Source organism: Lytechinus pictus, chromosome 11, assembly GCF_037042905.1.
Source record: "Lytechinus pictus isolate F3 Inbred chromosome 11, Lp3.0, whole genome shotgun sequence".
NCBI classification, from domain to species: Eukaryota; Metazoa; Echinodermata; class Echinoidea; order Temnopleuroida; family Toxopneustidae; genus Lytechinus; species Lytechinus pictus.
In genome coordinates this window covers 23,524,232-23,539,481 of record NC_087255.1, presented here as the reverse complement: position 1 = coordinate 23,539,481, position 15,250 = coordinate 23,524,232, and the positions used below count along the sequence as shown (strand labels likewise).

The following is a 15,250-nucleotide window of genomic DNA, read 5'->3' as shown; positions in this document are numbered from 1 at the left end:
AAAGTATGAATTCAATGGTTGTAATCATCTTGTTCTCCATAATATTTCCTAATATCTTGTACTAAAAATTGATGAAACTTCGCTTGTAAATTTTTCCAAATGACTTTCTAAAATTGATCGTCCGGACACACAACCTGTCCATACAACTGGGTAGACTCATGCTAGTCTAGAAGCACTCCCACACTCCAGACAAAGTGTCACAAGTACATGAATTCTCGTAAGCACACAGAAAATACAACTTATAATATGCTCTAATAAAATGTAGTAATGTACTGCCTTTCAGGGTTCAAACATCCTACAAATACACTCTTTTATAACATCAAATGATTCTATTAAAAAACAAAGTTAATTTATGAAGTCTGCGCCGAGCATCTAATCATAAGGCAGTCTACCAGGAAATTCATCTATCGCGGGGGCAACGCAGAATTCAATACAGACAAGTATACATGTACTTTATAAATACGCTGTGCACTGTACTCTATGCAAATACAATTTATGCAAGCGACCTTCGGCCTTGCGTAACCCGATGAAAACCACATGTTTTGCTTAGATTTCGGACACTGCCTGCCGAAGTGCCGATATCATCCGAACATGCGCCCGAAATCTACACGCTGGCATCTTTACCCGACAGAGTGTTGTGCTCCGTGAGTCAGCCGATCGCGCGGTGTAAAGATTCTCACACACAGCGCTGGGCGAGGAAGGGAAGAGGGTCGCGCGATCAGCCAATCAGCGTGCAGGGAATCCGTCTACTGTGTGCCTATGGGGAAAGTTCTTCGTGCAGACCTCAACTTGGCGCACTGACAAAAGCGCGCATCAGCATTGGACATTTTTTATACACACGCCCGATATGCGATAAATTAAGCGTATTTTATACAGGAAATCTGCATAAACCATGGATTCAACCGTGGGTATTCAAAACCGCCTTTGTGAATTCGGGCCATAGAGTCTAGGTCTATACGAAATAACTGGATCAAAATAAGTATTCTGTTTTGGCCAGAAATGCACCAAAACAGGGGGGGGGGGGAATGTGACTTCGGAAGTTCGGCTGTGGCGCAACTCCCACTTCCCTGGTTTATCCGAAAATAATACTCTACATACACATACATGTATGGCCATTGAGCCCCTGTACAGATCGAATTAGAACTTCGGTCTCTGTAATTGGTGAGTGGAGCCAATGGAGTTCAGCCGAACAACCAATATAACAGAGACTGAAGCTTTTGGTCTAGCACTAATGGAGTTTCGCACTGGCTGAATTCAAGAGAATTTCCCCATCAGTAATTGTTCAAAAATAATATAGCATAGCAAGTCTCTCAATCACTTCACGGTCAGTTAAGATCAAGACTAGACCTAGTCTACCCACCGCTTTTCCAAACATCGCAATCGGGAATGGCTGTATCGATGTCGATGTCATCGTGTGAATTCTCACACAGCCAGACATTGCTTAGACCGATAAATAGGTCTATTTCTGTCAGGGATATGCTCCGCTGAGACTTCATCTTGCTCCCATCCCCTCCGTCAATAGACCGATGATGGTCATCGGGCTCGTTCGTAATGGTGGAGCAAACAACCGCCGCTTAACTACAGCGTCTGTGGAGAAAGGTGCTTTTGCACCCTCCTCTATTACTCCTTAATTTTGCTTTTTGATGGGGGAAAAAGGAAGAAATATCAAGAAAAATTTATATCAAATATAATCAGCTTACCACCTGTCCGAAAATAATTTTGATGACAAACAGATCAGGGTCAGCCAGGTTCTTTGTTTGCTTGATCGCCATCAGCACAGCTAACCTGGCTGTTCCCGATCTGTTTGTCCTCAAAATTCGCTATTTTCCAGCATATTTTTCAGAAAGGTAGTAAGCTGATCGTATTTGATATAAATTTATCTTTATTATTTCTTCCCTTTTTCCCCCGTCAAACAGCATAATTTAGGAGTTATCGAGAAGGGTGCAAAAACGCATCCGTTCTCCATAGACGCTGTAGTCAAGCGCAGGTTGTTTGCTCCACCATTACGAGCCGAATGGGCATCATCCGTCTGTGTAGGAGGACCCCAAAAAATCAGAAAATGTTGAAAAACTCACACGAAACAGCAGATTTATCAGTCAAGACTTTGCTTTGCTTGGAGTTGGATTTGCTGTTTTGATATGGACTGAAGTTAGCCACCAAAATTATGCAAACAAATGGGTGGGCTGCCGCAGGCTGATCCTTTTGGTCACTGATTTCAGTTAATATTAAAACTAATTAGGCCCTATGGCAAAGCCAAGCAAAGAAATGTCTGAATGAAAATTCAACAATGACCTCAAGATCCAACCGAAATAGAGCCAATGGCGATATTCTGAAAAGCGGTGGGTACATTGACCTTAGTTGAAATGTGATTGAGGGACTTGCTATAACATTTGCGAACAATTACTGGTTGGGAAAGTCTTGAAGTAGGCAGGTGCAAAACTGCATAAGCACCCATAGATCCCACAACATCCCCCCCCCCCCCTTTCCAACCAGCTTGCACAGGCATAACTGGGTATTTTTTGAGGAGCAGTTATTTGTTTTTATTCATTCATCAAGACAGGGTTGTCCAGTTCAAGCCAATATGCCTCCTTTACAAGTAGGGACAGTGGCTTTTTAAGCGGAAAATCATGGAAAACATATTTTTTCTCAAAATGCACAGAATAGCAACAGATATTACTTCCAAATCCTCAACGAAATATGAATATCAACTGGTCAAAAAAACACGATCTCAATTTGCTACAACAATCATGACAATCCACACATCGTGACTGCACTGGAGCCTCTCAATCTCAATCGTATCAAAATTAGTTTACACTCGCGTCCGCATAAAGGCAGAAACGCGGCCGTGTGTTGCTGCCCTCTGCGTTCGATCATAATATCACATCGAGGTATTCCTCAAATCCGAAATGGAGGATAGGCGAAAGTCGTCGACTGCTCAAAACGATGTCCAAAAAGTCCCCAATTCAGAGATAAAATCTCATTTAACCACAAAATAATGTGAAAGGTGAAGATGTATTGATGTTAATTATGTTTCTTTGAATAGTTTTTTTACTCGAATCTTCTCGATTTTCAAACATAGTTAGTACAGTGGCAGATACAAAGTTTGACCAGCGTGGGCATTTTGACATCGATACTCATTGCATATTGATTTTCAACGGAATTGTCACTTTTTCATGTACACAAAGTCTATGGGGAAATGGAATTTCTGTTTTCAGACATGCTGAAACCGAATTGAAGATTTTCTAAGAAGGAAAATCACTGTCCCTATATATACAATATTTGGTTTTGTTCTTCTTCCATGAAGACACTAGGCCTGAAAGGAGTGATCGCCCGGACACTGGAAGGAGAGGTGGAAGAGGGGGTCGCGGAGGCAACCAGGACAGACCCAACTACAGGAGAAACAACAACAACAGAAGGTCAGAGGGGCAAGACAGCCACCTAGAAAACCAGGAGAACCAAGCACCTTCAGAGTACAGGAGTAGCGGTGGGGACAGGCCACCCCGTGATTTCCAAGGGGATAGACCCCCACGTGGAGACTACCAAGGAGACAGACCGTACAGAGGCAGGGGTAGGGGCAGAGGAGGCCCTCGTGGTGGACGTGGAGGATTCAGTGGACGAGGAGGATCATCTGATTATCGGAAGAGAGAGTTTGATAGGCATAGCGGATCGGACAAGAGGTATGTTTGCCTTATAGGAACTTGTAAAGGGAATTACAGGAATTACATGCATCATTGCCCAACCTATCGCCAATTCAATTATTCAAATTAGCCAACTGGTAGCTTTTTAGGGAAGTATATTTTATTGGGTTTATGGATGAGATATGTTGTGAAATTATTGATTATGATGATTTTCATTCTGTTTCTGTCAGCTAGATTTCACAAAGAACGTTGCACTAGTACATTGTACAATGCCACCCCACTCATGTTCACCTAAATATTCAGTACATGCGCACACTTGAAATTGAACCTACATGTAATGGCCCATAAGTTTGTTACTTGGTATCAGTTCGTCGATCAAAGATCAATTTATATTGTAAAGAATCATTTATTCATGTAACAGCTGTCACTTTCCATCTATGTACATGTACTCTGTAAATGTTACCATTCCTTTGCATTACTAATGGCGCAGTCACATTTCACCTACGGTCAAAAACAGCCGTTAAACATTTTTTGTATCAGCTACATTTACACAAAGTTGGTTTGAATAAAAATGAATAAAATGGCTGTATTTTACTCGCCGTTGAGGAAATATGACTGCTGCATTAGTATTAGCTTAGAAATTGATTTTTTTTTTCTGATTGTTTTTGTATAATCTGTGATATCTGCCTTTTTTTTTGCAATCTTCTTGTATCCTACATGTATTTTTATTTCATGTATTTAATTGTTCCTTCCAACTTGTTGCTCAGTACATGTCATTATTACAGGCAAAAAAAATTATATCATTCTACTAGTCTGTCCCTCACCCTTGGTTTATTTGCTTATTTGTTTATTATATTTTATTGCTCTTTCCTCCCCTCCCTCCCCTCTATTTGCTTCTTGTTATCCCCTGTGCATGCATGATATTTTTCTCCTATTCCACCCTGTGGTTTGTTAAACCTGTCCATGGCCCATCCCGCCCTGGTGTAACATACCCTCTCAATGTACGCCTGCATCCAATTGGTTCGTGTCTTGGTCTCCCAGCAGCTCGTTCAAAGGCCAGGACAAGAGGGAAGGAAGCGGCTCCCACAACTGGGGAAATATCAAGGACGATGTCAAGTAAGTCCTACCTTTCTCGCTTCCCTTTTTATGACTTTCACAACACTCCCATTTCTGCTCAAGATTGAATGACCTTCATGATAAGTAGCAAATCTCACAATACAAACTACATTGCAGAAAGGGGGAGGGGGCAGTTTTGAACTACTATAACTAACTTTAAACCAAGTGCTCTTTATAAACTTTGTCTCGAAAAGTGAGATTTGAGAGGGGGATGTGTAACCCTGGCCTAACTGCTTCACAAATTTGGGATATATGCTTGGAATCATTTTTGTCTCACCTGCGAAGCAGAGTGAGACTAGGTGCCGCTTTTTCGACGGCGGCGGCGTCAACACCAAATCTTAACCGAAGGTTAAGTTTTTGAAATGACAGCATAACTTAGAAAGTATATGGACCTAGTTCATGAAACTTGGCCACAGGGTTGACGCGTTTTAAACGGCGTGTTTTAATACATGTTTTAAAACGCGTTTTAAAACACCCTTTTTTTAATAAAAAAAACTGTTTTAAAACACCGTATAGACTTGTGTGTTATAAATTTGCATGGATGTGATTTTAGATGAATGTTGTTTTTTAATACCGTTTTTTATTAAATGGTGTATTATTTCCTTCCAACTAAAACTCTTTTTCAACACCACTCCTTTTCTCCTCTTTCTCTTTCCCCCTTTATTCTTTTTTTCTCCATTGCTTTGTCTTGTTCCTCTTCTCCCTGTTCAATTGTGCACATCAATGATCCAATCCACATTAAGAATATCATTTTAACAAACATCTGAGTGTTGTGCTCACTTTTTGGACAGGGAAAAAAACACTATTTTTAAATGAGCTCAAATACATGTTAAAGAAGTACTTGAATGAAATGGAAGTGTTGCACAAGCACAATGATATTTTACAAATAGACTGTAAACCTGACATCATACTCTTGAGGTACACCGTACATGTACACACAAAAGCGGTAAAACTTTGTGCTTTGTAAAGATGAAGAAAAGTACTTTAAACAGTGTAAGATAATCAGCTAGCAAACCTTAACCCTAACAATTCCAGGGGACCTTAATGGCCCCCTAAAACTTTCTATGATAAATCCATAAACACGACAGGGCCACGACGTATCGTTCTAGACTATTTTTTGGATGCATGCATGGGTGTGCAGTTATGATATACACCACAAGTGCATATTATCAGATCCCGAATTGCTCAAATACATAATTTCATGTATAAACCCAATGTGAGTTCTTGCCAAAATTTGTATCTGTATCATTATTTGTACTTATTGTTAATGATTGTCAAAATTTCTATTAGTAATAAAAAAAGTTTTAAAAATCTATACATAAGAAATATAAAAAAACATTACCGGTAACCTAAATAGACTGGGCTATTTCATTTCCTAAGAAGACTGAAGGCCCCCCTCCCCCTTATGATCTGGGCCCTTCGATCGCGGGATCACAACGAAAATTGGCACGCGCATTACCCATGGCATAATCTAAAAATAGGAAATTGGGAATATATTTTGACCATAAACAAGGTGAAATTAATTGTTTTATTCGGTAAAAGGAAAAATAATGACACATTTAATGAATTTTGGCTAAAAACAGTATTTGCATTGGATTTGTACACTACACAAATTGACGTTTTTGAGCAATTTTGGGTCTGCATGCACTTAAAATGTTGCATGATTTCGGAACCGCATACCAGGGGGTCGCGATTTTGGTCTCATAAGTAGCGTTAGACTAAAAAAAAGGAAAGTCTGTGAGTGACGCATTAAAAAAAATTTGGATTTATCGCGAAAAATTACGAGGGGGGGGGCTGAATCAGCCCCCCACGTCTCATTAGGGTTAAAAAAAACATTCTATAGGCCTACTGATTTTTTTAATACTTTTACATTTGATCAGAATTCCTTAATTAAAAAGATAAGTAGTTCAAGGGCTTTATTTATAGATTTGAATTGAGTTTGTATTTCATGCACTAAAATTGGTATAATTGATTCAAATGAAACAAAGCATATTGATTTACCGGTAATGAAATTAAGCTTTGAAACCCCATGTATGTCAATTTCTTCCATTGTGTGAATTCTTCTCCCCCCCCCCCCCGATTGACAAGACTCAATATACCTTGGGACTACATGTATACATGTAGTAGGAATAAAGTGTCAACTTACTAAGTGTTCTTTTTTTGTAGGCATTCAATTTCCATGATTTAGTAATTTTGGAGGAAATATGAACTTTTCTGTTGGAAATTCATTAACAAAATAGTGGTCATCTCTTATTTAAAACATCAAGAGCTTAAATCATACTGTATTTAGTGTCAGTAGTGTATAGTTTCATTGATTTACATGAAATTGCATCATTCATTGAAAAAACGTTTTAAAACAAAAAACCATTCAATCCTTTTGTAAATTTTCTCGTAGGGATCTGAACACTTCGAACACAAGCGAGGAATAAATTATTATAACCATTCAATCCTTTTGTAAATTTTCTTGTAGGGATCTGAACACTTCGAACACAAGCGAGGAATAGATTATTATAACCATTCAATCCTTTTGTAAATTTTCTTGTAGGGATCTGAACACTTCGAACACAAGCGAGGAAGGCAATACGCAAGAATGGAACCAACCTGCTGACGGTGAACAATCGGAAAATGCCCCAACGTAAGAACAACTATCCCAACGAGGGACCTACCACTTTTCAGACAAATGTAGTCATTACTACTTTTGCCATATTTTACGGCCATATTATAAAAAATACCTTTTGTATATTAAAGGGCAGATTCTGCATTAGTTTCCCCTTTTATTTATTTATTTATTTACTCTAAAATATAAACTAGTTAAAACTACTGGAGTGAAAAAAGGTTAACAAATGAGGGGGTTCATTATTGTGTCTTGTCAATGTTTGATTAGATAGGATTTTTAACAAACAAACAGCTGTTAACAAAAATCACTGTCTTGATACTTGCTGGTGCCTGTAGATAAAATTCTTGTCAACAAGCAGCTAAAATTGTTTTATTTTTTAATTGATCAGATGTTGCAGGAATTACATTGTTAAAATCAAATAAATTATAGGACATCTCATTTAGGGTAAGAACGCGATCAAGTCGTTAATCTGGTCGAGCATAAATTTGAATCGAGCTTCATGGAGCATTCCCTGGTCCTGTTGTTATACTCGTTTTTATTGCCCGTTCTAGGACTACTCCCAAGGAAGGCGAAGAGAACGAAGGTGCGCCGGAGGATGGAGAGGAAAAGGAACCGGAAAAGGACGAGATGACCCTGGATGAATACAAGGCTATGGTCTCCAAGGAACGTGTCAAAACCGAATTCAATTTACGGCGAGCTGGCGAAGGTGAAGATAACTCGCAATGGAAACAGACCTACGTTCTCAAGAAGGAAGCGACCAAGGATGACAGCGAAAAGGTACCCCCATTTTTCATTTTATTTCATGAAGTAGGATCTCTACAAGTTGCTGGAATGGGGTTGGCTAGAGTGGGAATTACTGGTGGTAAATTACCTCTTGATCACTTTTGGGAAAAATGGGGAAAATATGGAAATACTACAAACTATACTAAAATATTTTCATGGATTGCCTTTTTCCAAGCATATTCTGCCATTTCCCTGTACATCTTAATAACTTCCCAGCATTTAGAAATTTTTCGGGATATTTCCCACCTGAACGGGAAATACCTCAATTTCTTTGGAAATCGCCAACCCTAAGCTGTTAATTGTTGTAGAAAATTGAGTAGATAAAAAAATGCAAAAAAAGGATACTATAATTTCACTTGTCATATTGATAGGGATGTGATGGTGAACATGAATTCCCACAAATTTAACATTTTTGTTCAGTTATTGGTTCATGGTTAATAAAATTTAGATGGAGAGTTGGGGACCTTTTTTTTTTATCGTCAAGGAAGCACAAATGCTCAATACCAACATTCCCCTGCCTTAGATCAATTAACTAAAAAAAAAATTTCCAAAGTCGGGGTTAGGAAAAGCGATAAATTCTTCTTGGATTTTCCATTGGCATAAGATATACCATATTGCTATAAAAGTTACAATTTTGTGGTGTGTTTTCAAAATTGTATATTGATTAGTTCAGAAAGCAATCCGAAACAATGGAATACATCAAATGCAATCATCGTTTTTCCAATTCGGGTGCCCTGGTAAAACAAATTGAAAAGTAATGACTGGTGCTAGATGTTCCCCTTGTAACAGGTGTCGTCCGTTACTCAGAGTAGAATATGTATTTTCCATACCACCAGACATGTACCACTTTGTATATTTCACCCATCATTTTAGTATTCTAGTTTTCCTTGGCCTGACAGTGTCTGAAGCAATACCAAGGTATAACTGTAACGAGATAGAAGTACATACTTGGCCATTAAAAGCCATCATTATGAGAGGCATTTCCGGTGCTTGTCAAGGAATCTTGTATCGGAAAATTATGATCCATGTGCCCATCGGAGCTAAATACACAGTAGTAGTACATGTACCTAGTCTGGATATCTGGGATGAATTTTTTCATTCAAAATCCTTATCCTTGACACCCTTGTTCTTTGTCTCCAGCCTGAAAATCTCTACCAAAAGGATCACCACACCAAGCAGGATGCCTCCGGACTGATCAACATCACCTTCTCTGACCAAACCCCAGGTGGGCGAGGCCGCGGTGCAAGGAGAGGTGGGCGCGGAGCGGGTGGGCGCGGAGCGGGTGGAGAACGCGGCGGAGACCGTGGCGGAGACCGTGGTGGAGACCGTGGCGGAGATCGTGGTGGAGACCGTGGTGGTGGTCGCGGACGTGGCGGAGACCGCATGTCACGTGGAGGCCGTGGCGGACGCGGTGGGAGATACCGCGACGAGTCGGCCATCGCCGTTGACAATGAGGAGGAATTCCCCTCCCTTTCGAAGTAAAGAGGGTGCAAGAAACGCACGGTTGGTAACAACACAAGAAGTGAAGAGAGAATAATGTGCTGTGTAATTTATTCCCTTTCGTATAAATATTTTTCACCTGCAGTTAAACACAGGTGTTGTTTTTTGGAGATCACGCTCTGTGAGGTTGCGTTATACTACATGTGGGGTATAATGGCAATGAACAGTTGTAGGTTCCTTATTTTGACCCAGCTGACTCCTATCTACCCCATGGCAATATGATAGCCCTTATTTCTTTTATGATGTAGCTCAAGACGGAGCTTGTAATTACATTTTTTTACCATCAAAAGAGAACATTTCTGTTGAACATTACAGATTAAAAAAGTAATGTATATTATCTTTTTTATTCATCATCGGTCTTTTTGAATTGTCTTCTTCCAACTGATCTGTTTTGAGTAGCTATGTACCAAGATAAGATTTGAAGCAGCATACAGTTGCAATGTGTGCCATGCTAATGTTTAGGAGAATGCATTATTATTGGACAGAATCACGCGGATAAAGATTCCCCTTTTTACGTTTGAAGGTGAAAACGACATGAATCAGAGAAAATAATTGTTTAAAGAGCTTTTGTATGGAGTTCATAATGCACAATGCTTGCATCTGAAGAAAGATGTTTTCACTATTTTCTAATTTTATGTGCGTGTCCACTCAATGGCCGTAAGACACATTGGCAAGGGAATATTGTCATGGTACTGCGTTCGGTATGCCATTATCCTTACATGTGTGAACTTGAATCGTAATGATGTACCATGAATTCTGCATTATGATACTAGTATTATTTCTTTGGCTGTCAGACCAGGACACCATCTCACAAAGAGTTGTGTTTGATCCAATTAATCACAACCATAGCAAACCAACAACTACTAACATGTCAGTTCAGTGTCTATATACTATATACTATATATGCATTTATCGTTGTTTCCAGAGGGAAGTTTTATACATTTGCTATACAAACATCGATGGATTTCAATAGCTAGTAGAGATCGATTGTATCAATCACAACTCCAGTGTAAGAAGGGGTCATGGGTTGTTTGTGGAAGGAAGATATTGTACTGTACAAAGGAATTAATGTTATCAGTCAATCTGCAATGCAATTCTATTATTTTCTGCAAGTGAGGAAAGGGAAGAAGAAAATTTGAATGGCCACAGAAGGGAATGTTGAAGATAATGATAAAACTCTTTAATATATTGGATGGTTAGGTTTGTGATTGCTAACACATGTACTGAGAAAGCGTTGGTAACGTACCTCTACCCCAAGTTCAGCAACTTCAGGTTCTTGTTTGAAGGGAATAATAACCTCTTTACGGCATGGCAGTGTTTGCTTGAATGAATGAATAGAAAGTGGATAATTACAAAAGGAAAATATTTGATGCAGAAAAAGCACAGATCAAGAAATAGAAGACGGGGTGCCTTGGCTGCTCAATGCATCTTTTTGATAACTCCTTGAAGGAGAAGCTTGGAAACAAAATAATTCAATTTTCATAATGGAAAAAATATATATACAATTTGTATTTGATGCTAAAAGTAAGCATTTAAAAGACATTTGAAAAAAAAAAAATCTGTGAGAATTGTTTATTAAAGAAGTACTAAGAAATTTCGAATAGCTTTTGTAGTCTTATTGACATTGATGTTGGATGATAGACTTGCCGACGGATGTAAGGCACGATATGAAAGATGAACTATGAGTATTCCAATGAAAACAATAATGGTCTGCGTTGAATTATTGCTGCTATATGCCTTGTTCGTATAACTTGAATAAATTTTTGTTCAAGTACACGGTTTTGATAATACCCAAGGGGAAGATATGAATTATGTATAATGCCAATTATCTGAGGAGAAACCTTTTGTGTACGTTTTCTCTGAAGATAAAGTTTGTACAGAGTTAATGTTTGACCAATGATTTTAGGGAGAGATGATGGGGTTGTCATAGATTATTAAGTTTCATTTGCATGCCATTTCTAGTATCATCCATGTACATTTTTTACATCATTAAATGACAAATTATTTTAATTAGCTTGCTTGAGGCAGTTAATCTTCTATTCCATTTGTTCTCAAATTTGTCAGCTGATTGGGAGACAACGTGTTCAAAATATACTTGCACTTGATTGCAAATATACAGTTAATGCCACATATTCTTTTGCAAATGGCAGGTTACTGCTCGGTTGCAAGTTTGCAATCCAATTATAGGGGAACTAGAATTATTATTGATTTCAATCTTTTGCCATGCCCCCGAAGTCTCCTATCTCACGGCTGTGTACTTTTCTTCTGCTTACTCCTAGTTATGGTGGTAGTAATGATTAATAACTTCACATGTTTATTTCTTGTTAATATGAAATGAATTCCATCTATACCTGTGTTGCAAAGTGTGTATAATGCTCCTTTTTGTGACATTGTCCATATTCCATGTTGGAAGAATATATTTTTCATTTGAAAGGGAATCAGAGGCCAAGTTTGGGACTATTTTGTTTACGTTGATTGCAGTTTCCAACAGCATTTTTTTTATGAACTTGGTCAAGAGAATTGTGCAAGCTTAGATATTTTACATGTACTATTCGAGCTGCATGATTTTTTTTTCTCTGTATCCACTTGCACATGCAAAAAAATATTGGAACTAAGGTGAAAATATCATCTTAAAAAATGTAGTTTTGGCTCACCTGTATTGCTATTTTGGAGAAGTAACCGTAAATGGGAAAGGTTTGGCCAGTACATGGTTCATCACAAGAAGCTGGTGCTTAGGAAACAGAAGTTAATGCACTATAAGACAACCACAACAAAAATTAACTTGGCAACTTTTGTTTTGTAAACCCTTTACTCCACCAAAAGATCCATCATCATCCCCTTTAACGCACATCTGCACCTCATGTCTGATAGATTTGTTATTCTTGTCATACAAGAGTATAATTGCAATATGATAAAGCAAGGTTTGAATTATTTCATGTTGATAAATGATTATTAGGTGATCTCATATTCCAACCATTATTATATTATTTACCCTGTGTGTATTTCATAAAGCTGTTTGTAAGTCACAAATGACTGGTAATCCTTTCTTGGGAGCTAAATACATACTAGTTACAATTTAGTGTATATCATAACGCACAAGAAAGGATCACCAGTAATTGGTAAGCTGTGCGTAACTAACAAGCACCTTTATGAAAAGGCCTCCAAGAGGGGTATTACTGCTTGGGCTACCACATCTGTTCCTGTCATGTTTATGAATTTATATATGTGAGTGTGAATCTCAGAGCTGCCAGCTATTAAAAAAAAGGTCATAATATATACGATTTTCATGTCAAATTACACCATTACGCTTCTGAGGTAGAATAGGTATATGCATTTAATACCCGCGTAGTAATGCATTACACAGTGACAACATGTACTTGCCTGACTAGGCAAGCTAGTGCTTCACAATTGTTATGTAACACCCTGGATTAATATACCTGACAACCATCCTGTAGGGTTGGCATTCATGCGCATTGTGCATGTTATACATTACCTCTTCTCAGAAATTTATAATACCGTGTGGCAGGTATGAATTATATAACTTTTATCTCAGAATTGTGACTTTTGAGCTCCTAGGTTACTTCTTTTTACTTTGTCTTTTAAATGTTGGCAGCTCTGGAATCTGTTTAAATTAATGATTCTTGCAAAGTGTGAATCTTTGCTATTTGAATTTGTTAGTAGCCAAGCTTTTTTATATTCTTGAGATTTTCCCTTTTTTTTTAATGAGTTCTTTGTATTCTTTTCATCGATAAATCTCATAACTATCCTTTCCCCGTTTAGTACGAGGAAGACTCTAAATCACCTAGACGAGGGTGGTGTGAGTGACTGTCAGAAGGATATGGGAGCTGGAGACCGTTTCATAAAGCTGTTCGTAAGTTAAGAGCGACTTTAACAATGACTGGTGATCCTTTCTTATGGTAAATGACGGTTCACCATTATGTTAATTGGTGATTATTTAGCACATAAGAAAGGTTCACCAGTCGTTCTTAAAGTCGCTCTTAACTTAAAAACAGCTTTATGAAACACCCACCAGGATCTATTTAGCTGTTCTAAGTCTTCTGTTGCATCCCATGTAAACACCTTTTTTTTATGACGTGTCCGCGAACCTTAAGGCCATGTTGCGCCAAACTCGGTCTCTGTCACTGCATTCCCAACGATACCAAAATGACTCGTTGAGCAGTTGCGAAAAAGGGTGTCGCAAGTAATATTAGGATTGCTCAGACATGGTGCATATTTGGTATTAACGATTACTTTGGGATAGTATTTCCAAAATACTTTTTTTTTATTCACCATTGGATGGGGTCGAGACTATCTTCGTGTAGGGATCATTTGCGAAACCGTCCACATGGTCATGTGACAAAGTTAATTCTCCCTATGTCCTTCTGACTCCTTCACCCAACTGCCAACCAACCTGGAGAGCATTTCATGGAACTGATAGTCAATGATTTTCACCGACAGTTGAAAGCTACTGCAAATCCTTTGATCTGATTGGCTGCAAGTCAAACAGTCTGTGAAAATCACTGAAAACTTTTCCATGAAATGCCATTTATATGATGCAATTAACTATGTCTAGCTTCCAGTTTCTCTGCATGAGTTTTTCCACCTGTTTATATATTCACATCCCTGTAATCAAATGAGATGCTCTACCGGTACACTCCCATAACCTCTGAAATTTTGATAGAAGATGACACGATTATACATAATTTTCAAGTCACTCTAAATTGTGAAGAAATTATTTGTTGAGCCAAAGCACTGTATAACAACTATCAAGTGAATTTTCAGTCTCGTGCTCCAGTCACACAAACGTAACGACTCCAGACCTATCGGTATCTATAACGTTATGTTGAATGGCATCTCATTCATCCATCGGTTTGGAGTCTATTTCGTTGGTGTGCCCATCAGTAACTAGATGTATGTATGTAGCATTTCTACAGACAACATTCTTCAGGGACATTCTTTCCCTGCTTCCACAATTGCTATGCAATGAGGCAATGCTGTACTTTATGCGTAGAACTGTTGCCTCTGCTGAATATTGAGAACGTAGAAATGTACAAGGTGCAAACTAGATGTACTTGCACTCGTGTAAGTAATCTCTCAATTGATACACTAGATTTCTCTAGTAAGTCTGGTCATCTGTCTTTGCTTTTGCTCTCCGCATCCTTCTATACTAGATGTCATGTTTACCTGGGTGATCGGTTGACATTTTAGTAAGCAAATGTAGAAAAGCAATATCAGCGAAATTTTGTTGGTACTCGTGTCCGACACCATCTTCCCCCCAAGAAAATGTTTGAAGGACCTGATGAAAGATATCAGTAGATGGCAATATGTGATAGGTTCTTGATGATAATTGTTACAGTGCTCCAGCACAATAGAGATTGCCTGCTACCTGTGTTTGAACTGACTGTCCTTATGTTTTTCTTCAGTAGCGCTGGTCTTGTACCAAACTACAGCACACTCACTATGTAATATATCCCTTGTTACATAATCCTTTTATTGTGTTGAAATGAAAATCCCAACATCTGACTTTTATGAGAGAAAGAAAAAAAAGTATTTACAAGATGAGATGAAAAAAATAAAACTAAAACATTTCAAAATA

The 15,250-nt window shown here is 38.4% G+C and overlaps 1 protein-coding gene across 2 annotated transcripts in view; it reads left to right on the top strand.

The window, feature by feature from the left end:
* LOC129271043 (SERPINE1 mRNA-binding protein 1-like) overlaps positions 1–15,250 on the top strand; it is a 22,703-nt gene extending 7,453 nt beyond the window's left edge. Inside the window, exons 2-6 of one of the 2 annotated variants that reach the window (XM_054908391.2) lie at positions 3,305–3,677; positions 4,680–4,754; positions 7,300–7,389; positions 7,923–8,148; positions 9,295–15,250. In XM_054908391.2, the coding sequence (XP_054764366.2) occupies positions 3,305–3,677; positions 4,680–4,754; positions 7,300–7,389; positions 7,923–8,148; positions 9,295–9,636 (1,106 nt within the window). In that variant the 3' untranslated portion in view covers positions 9,637–15,250. The remainder of the gene's footprint in view (positions 1–3,304; positions 3,678–4,679; positions 4,755–7,299; positions 7,390–7,922; positions 8,149–9,294) is intronic. The other variant, XM_054908392.2, reaches the window with a different exon arrangement.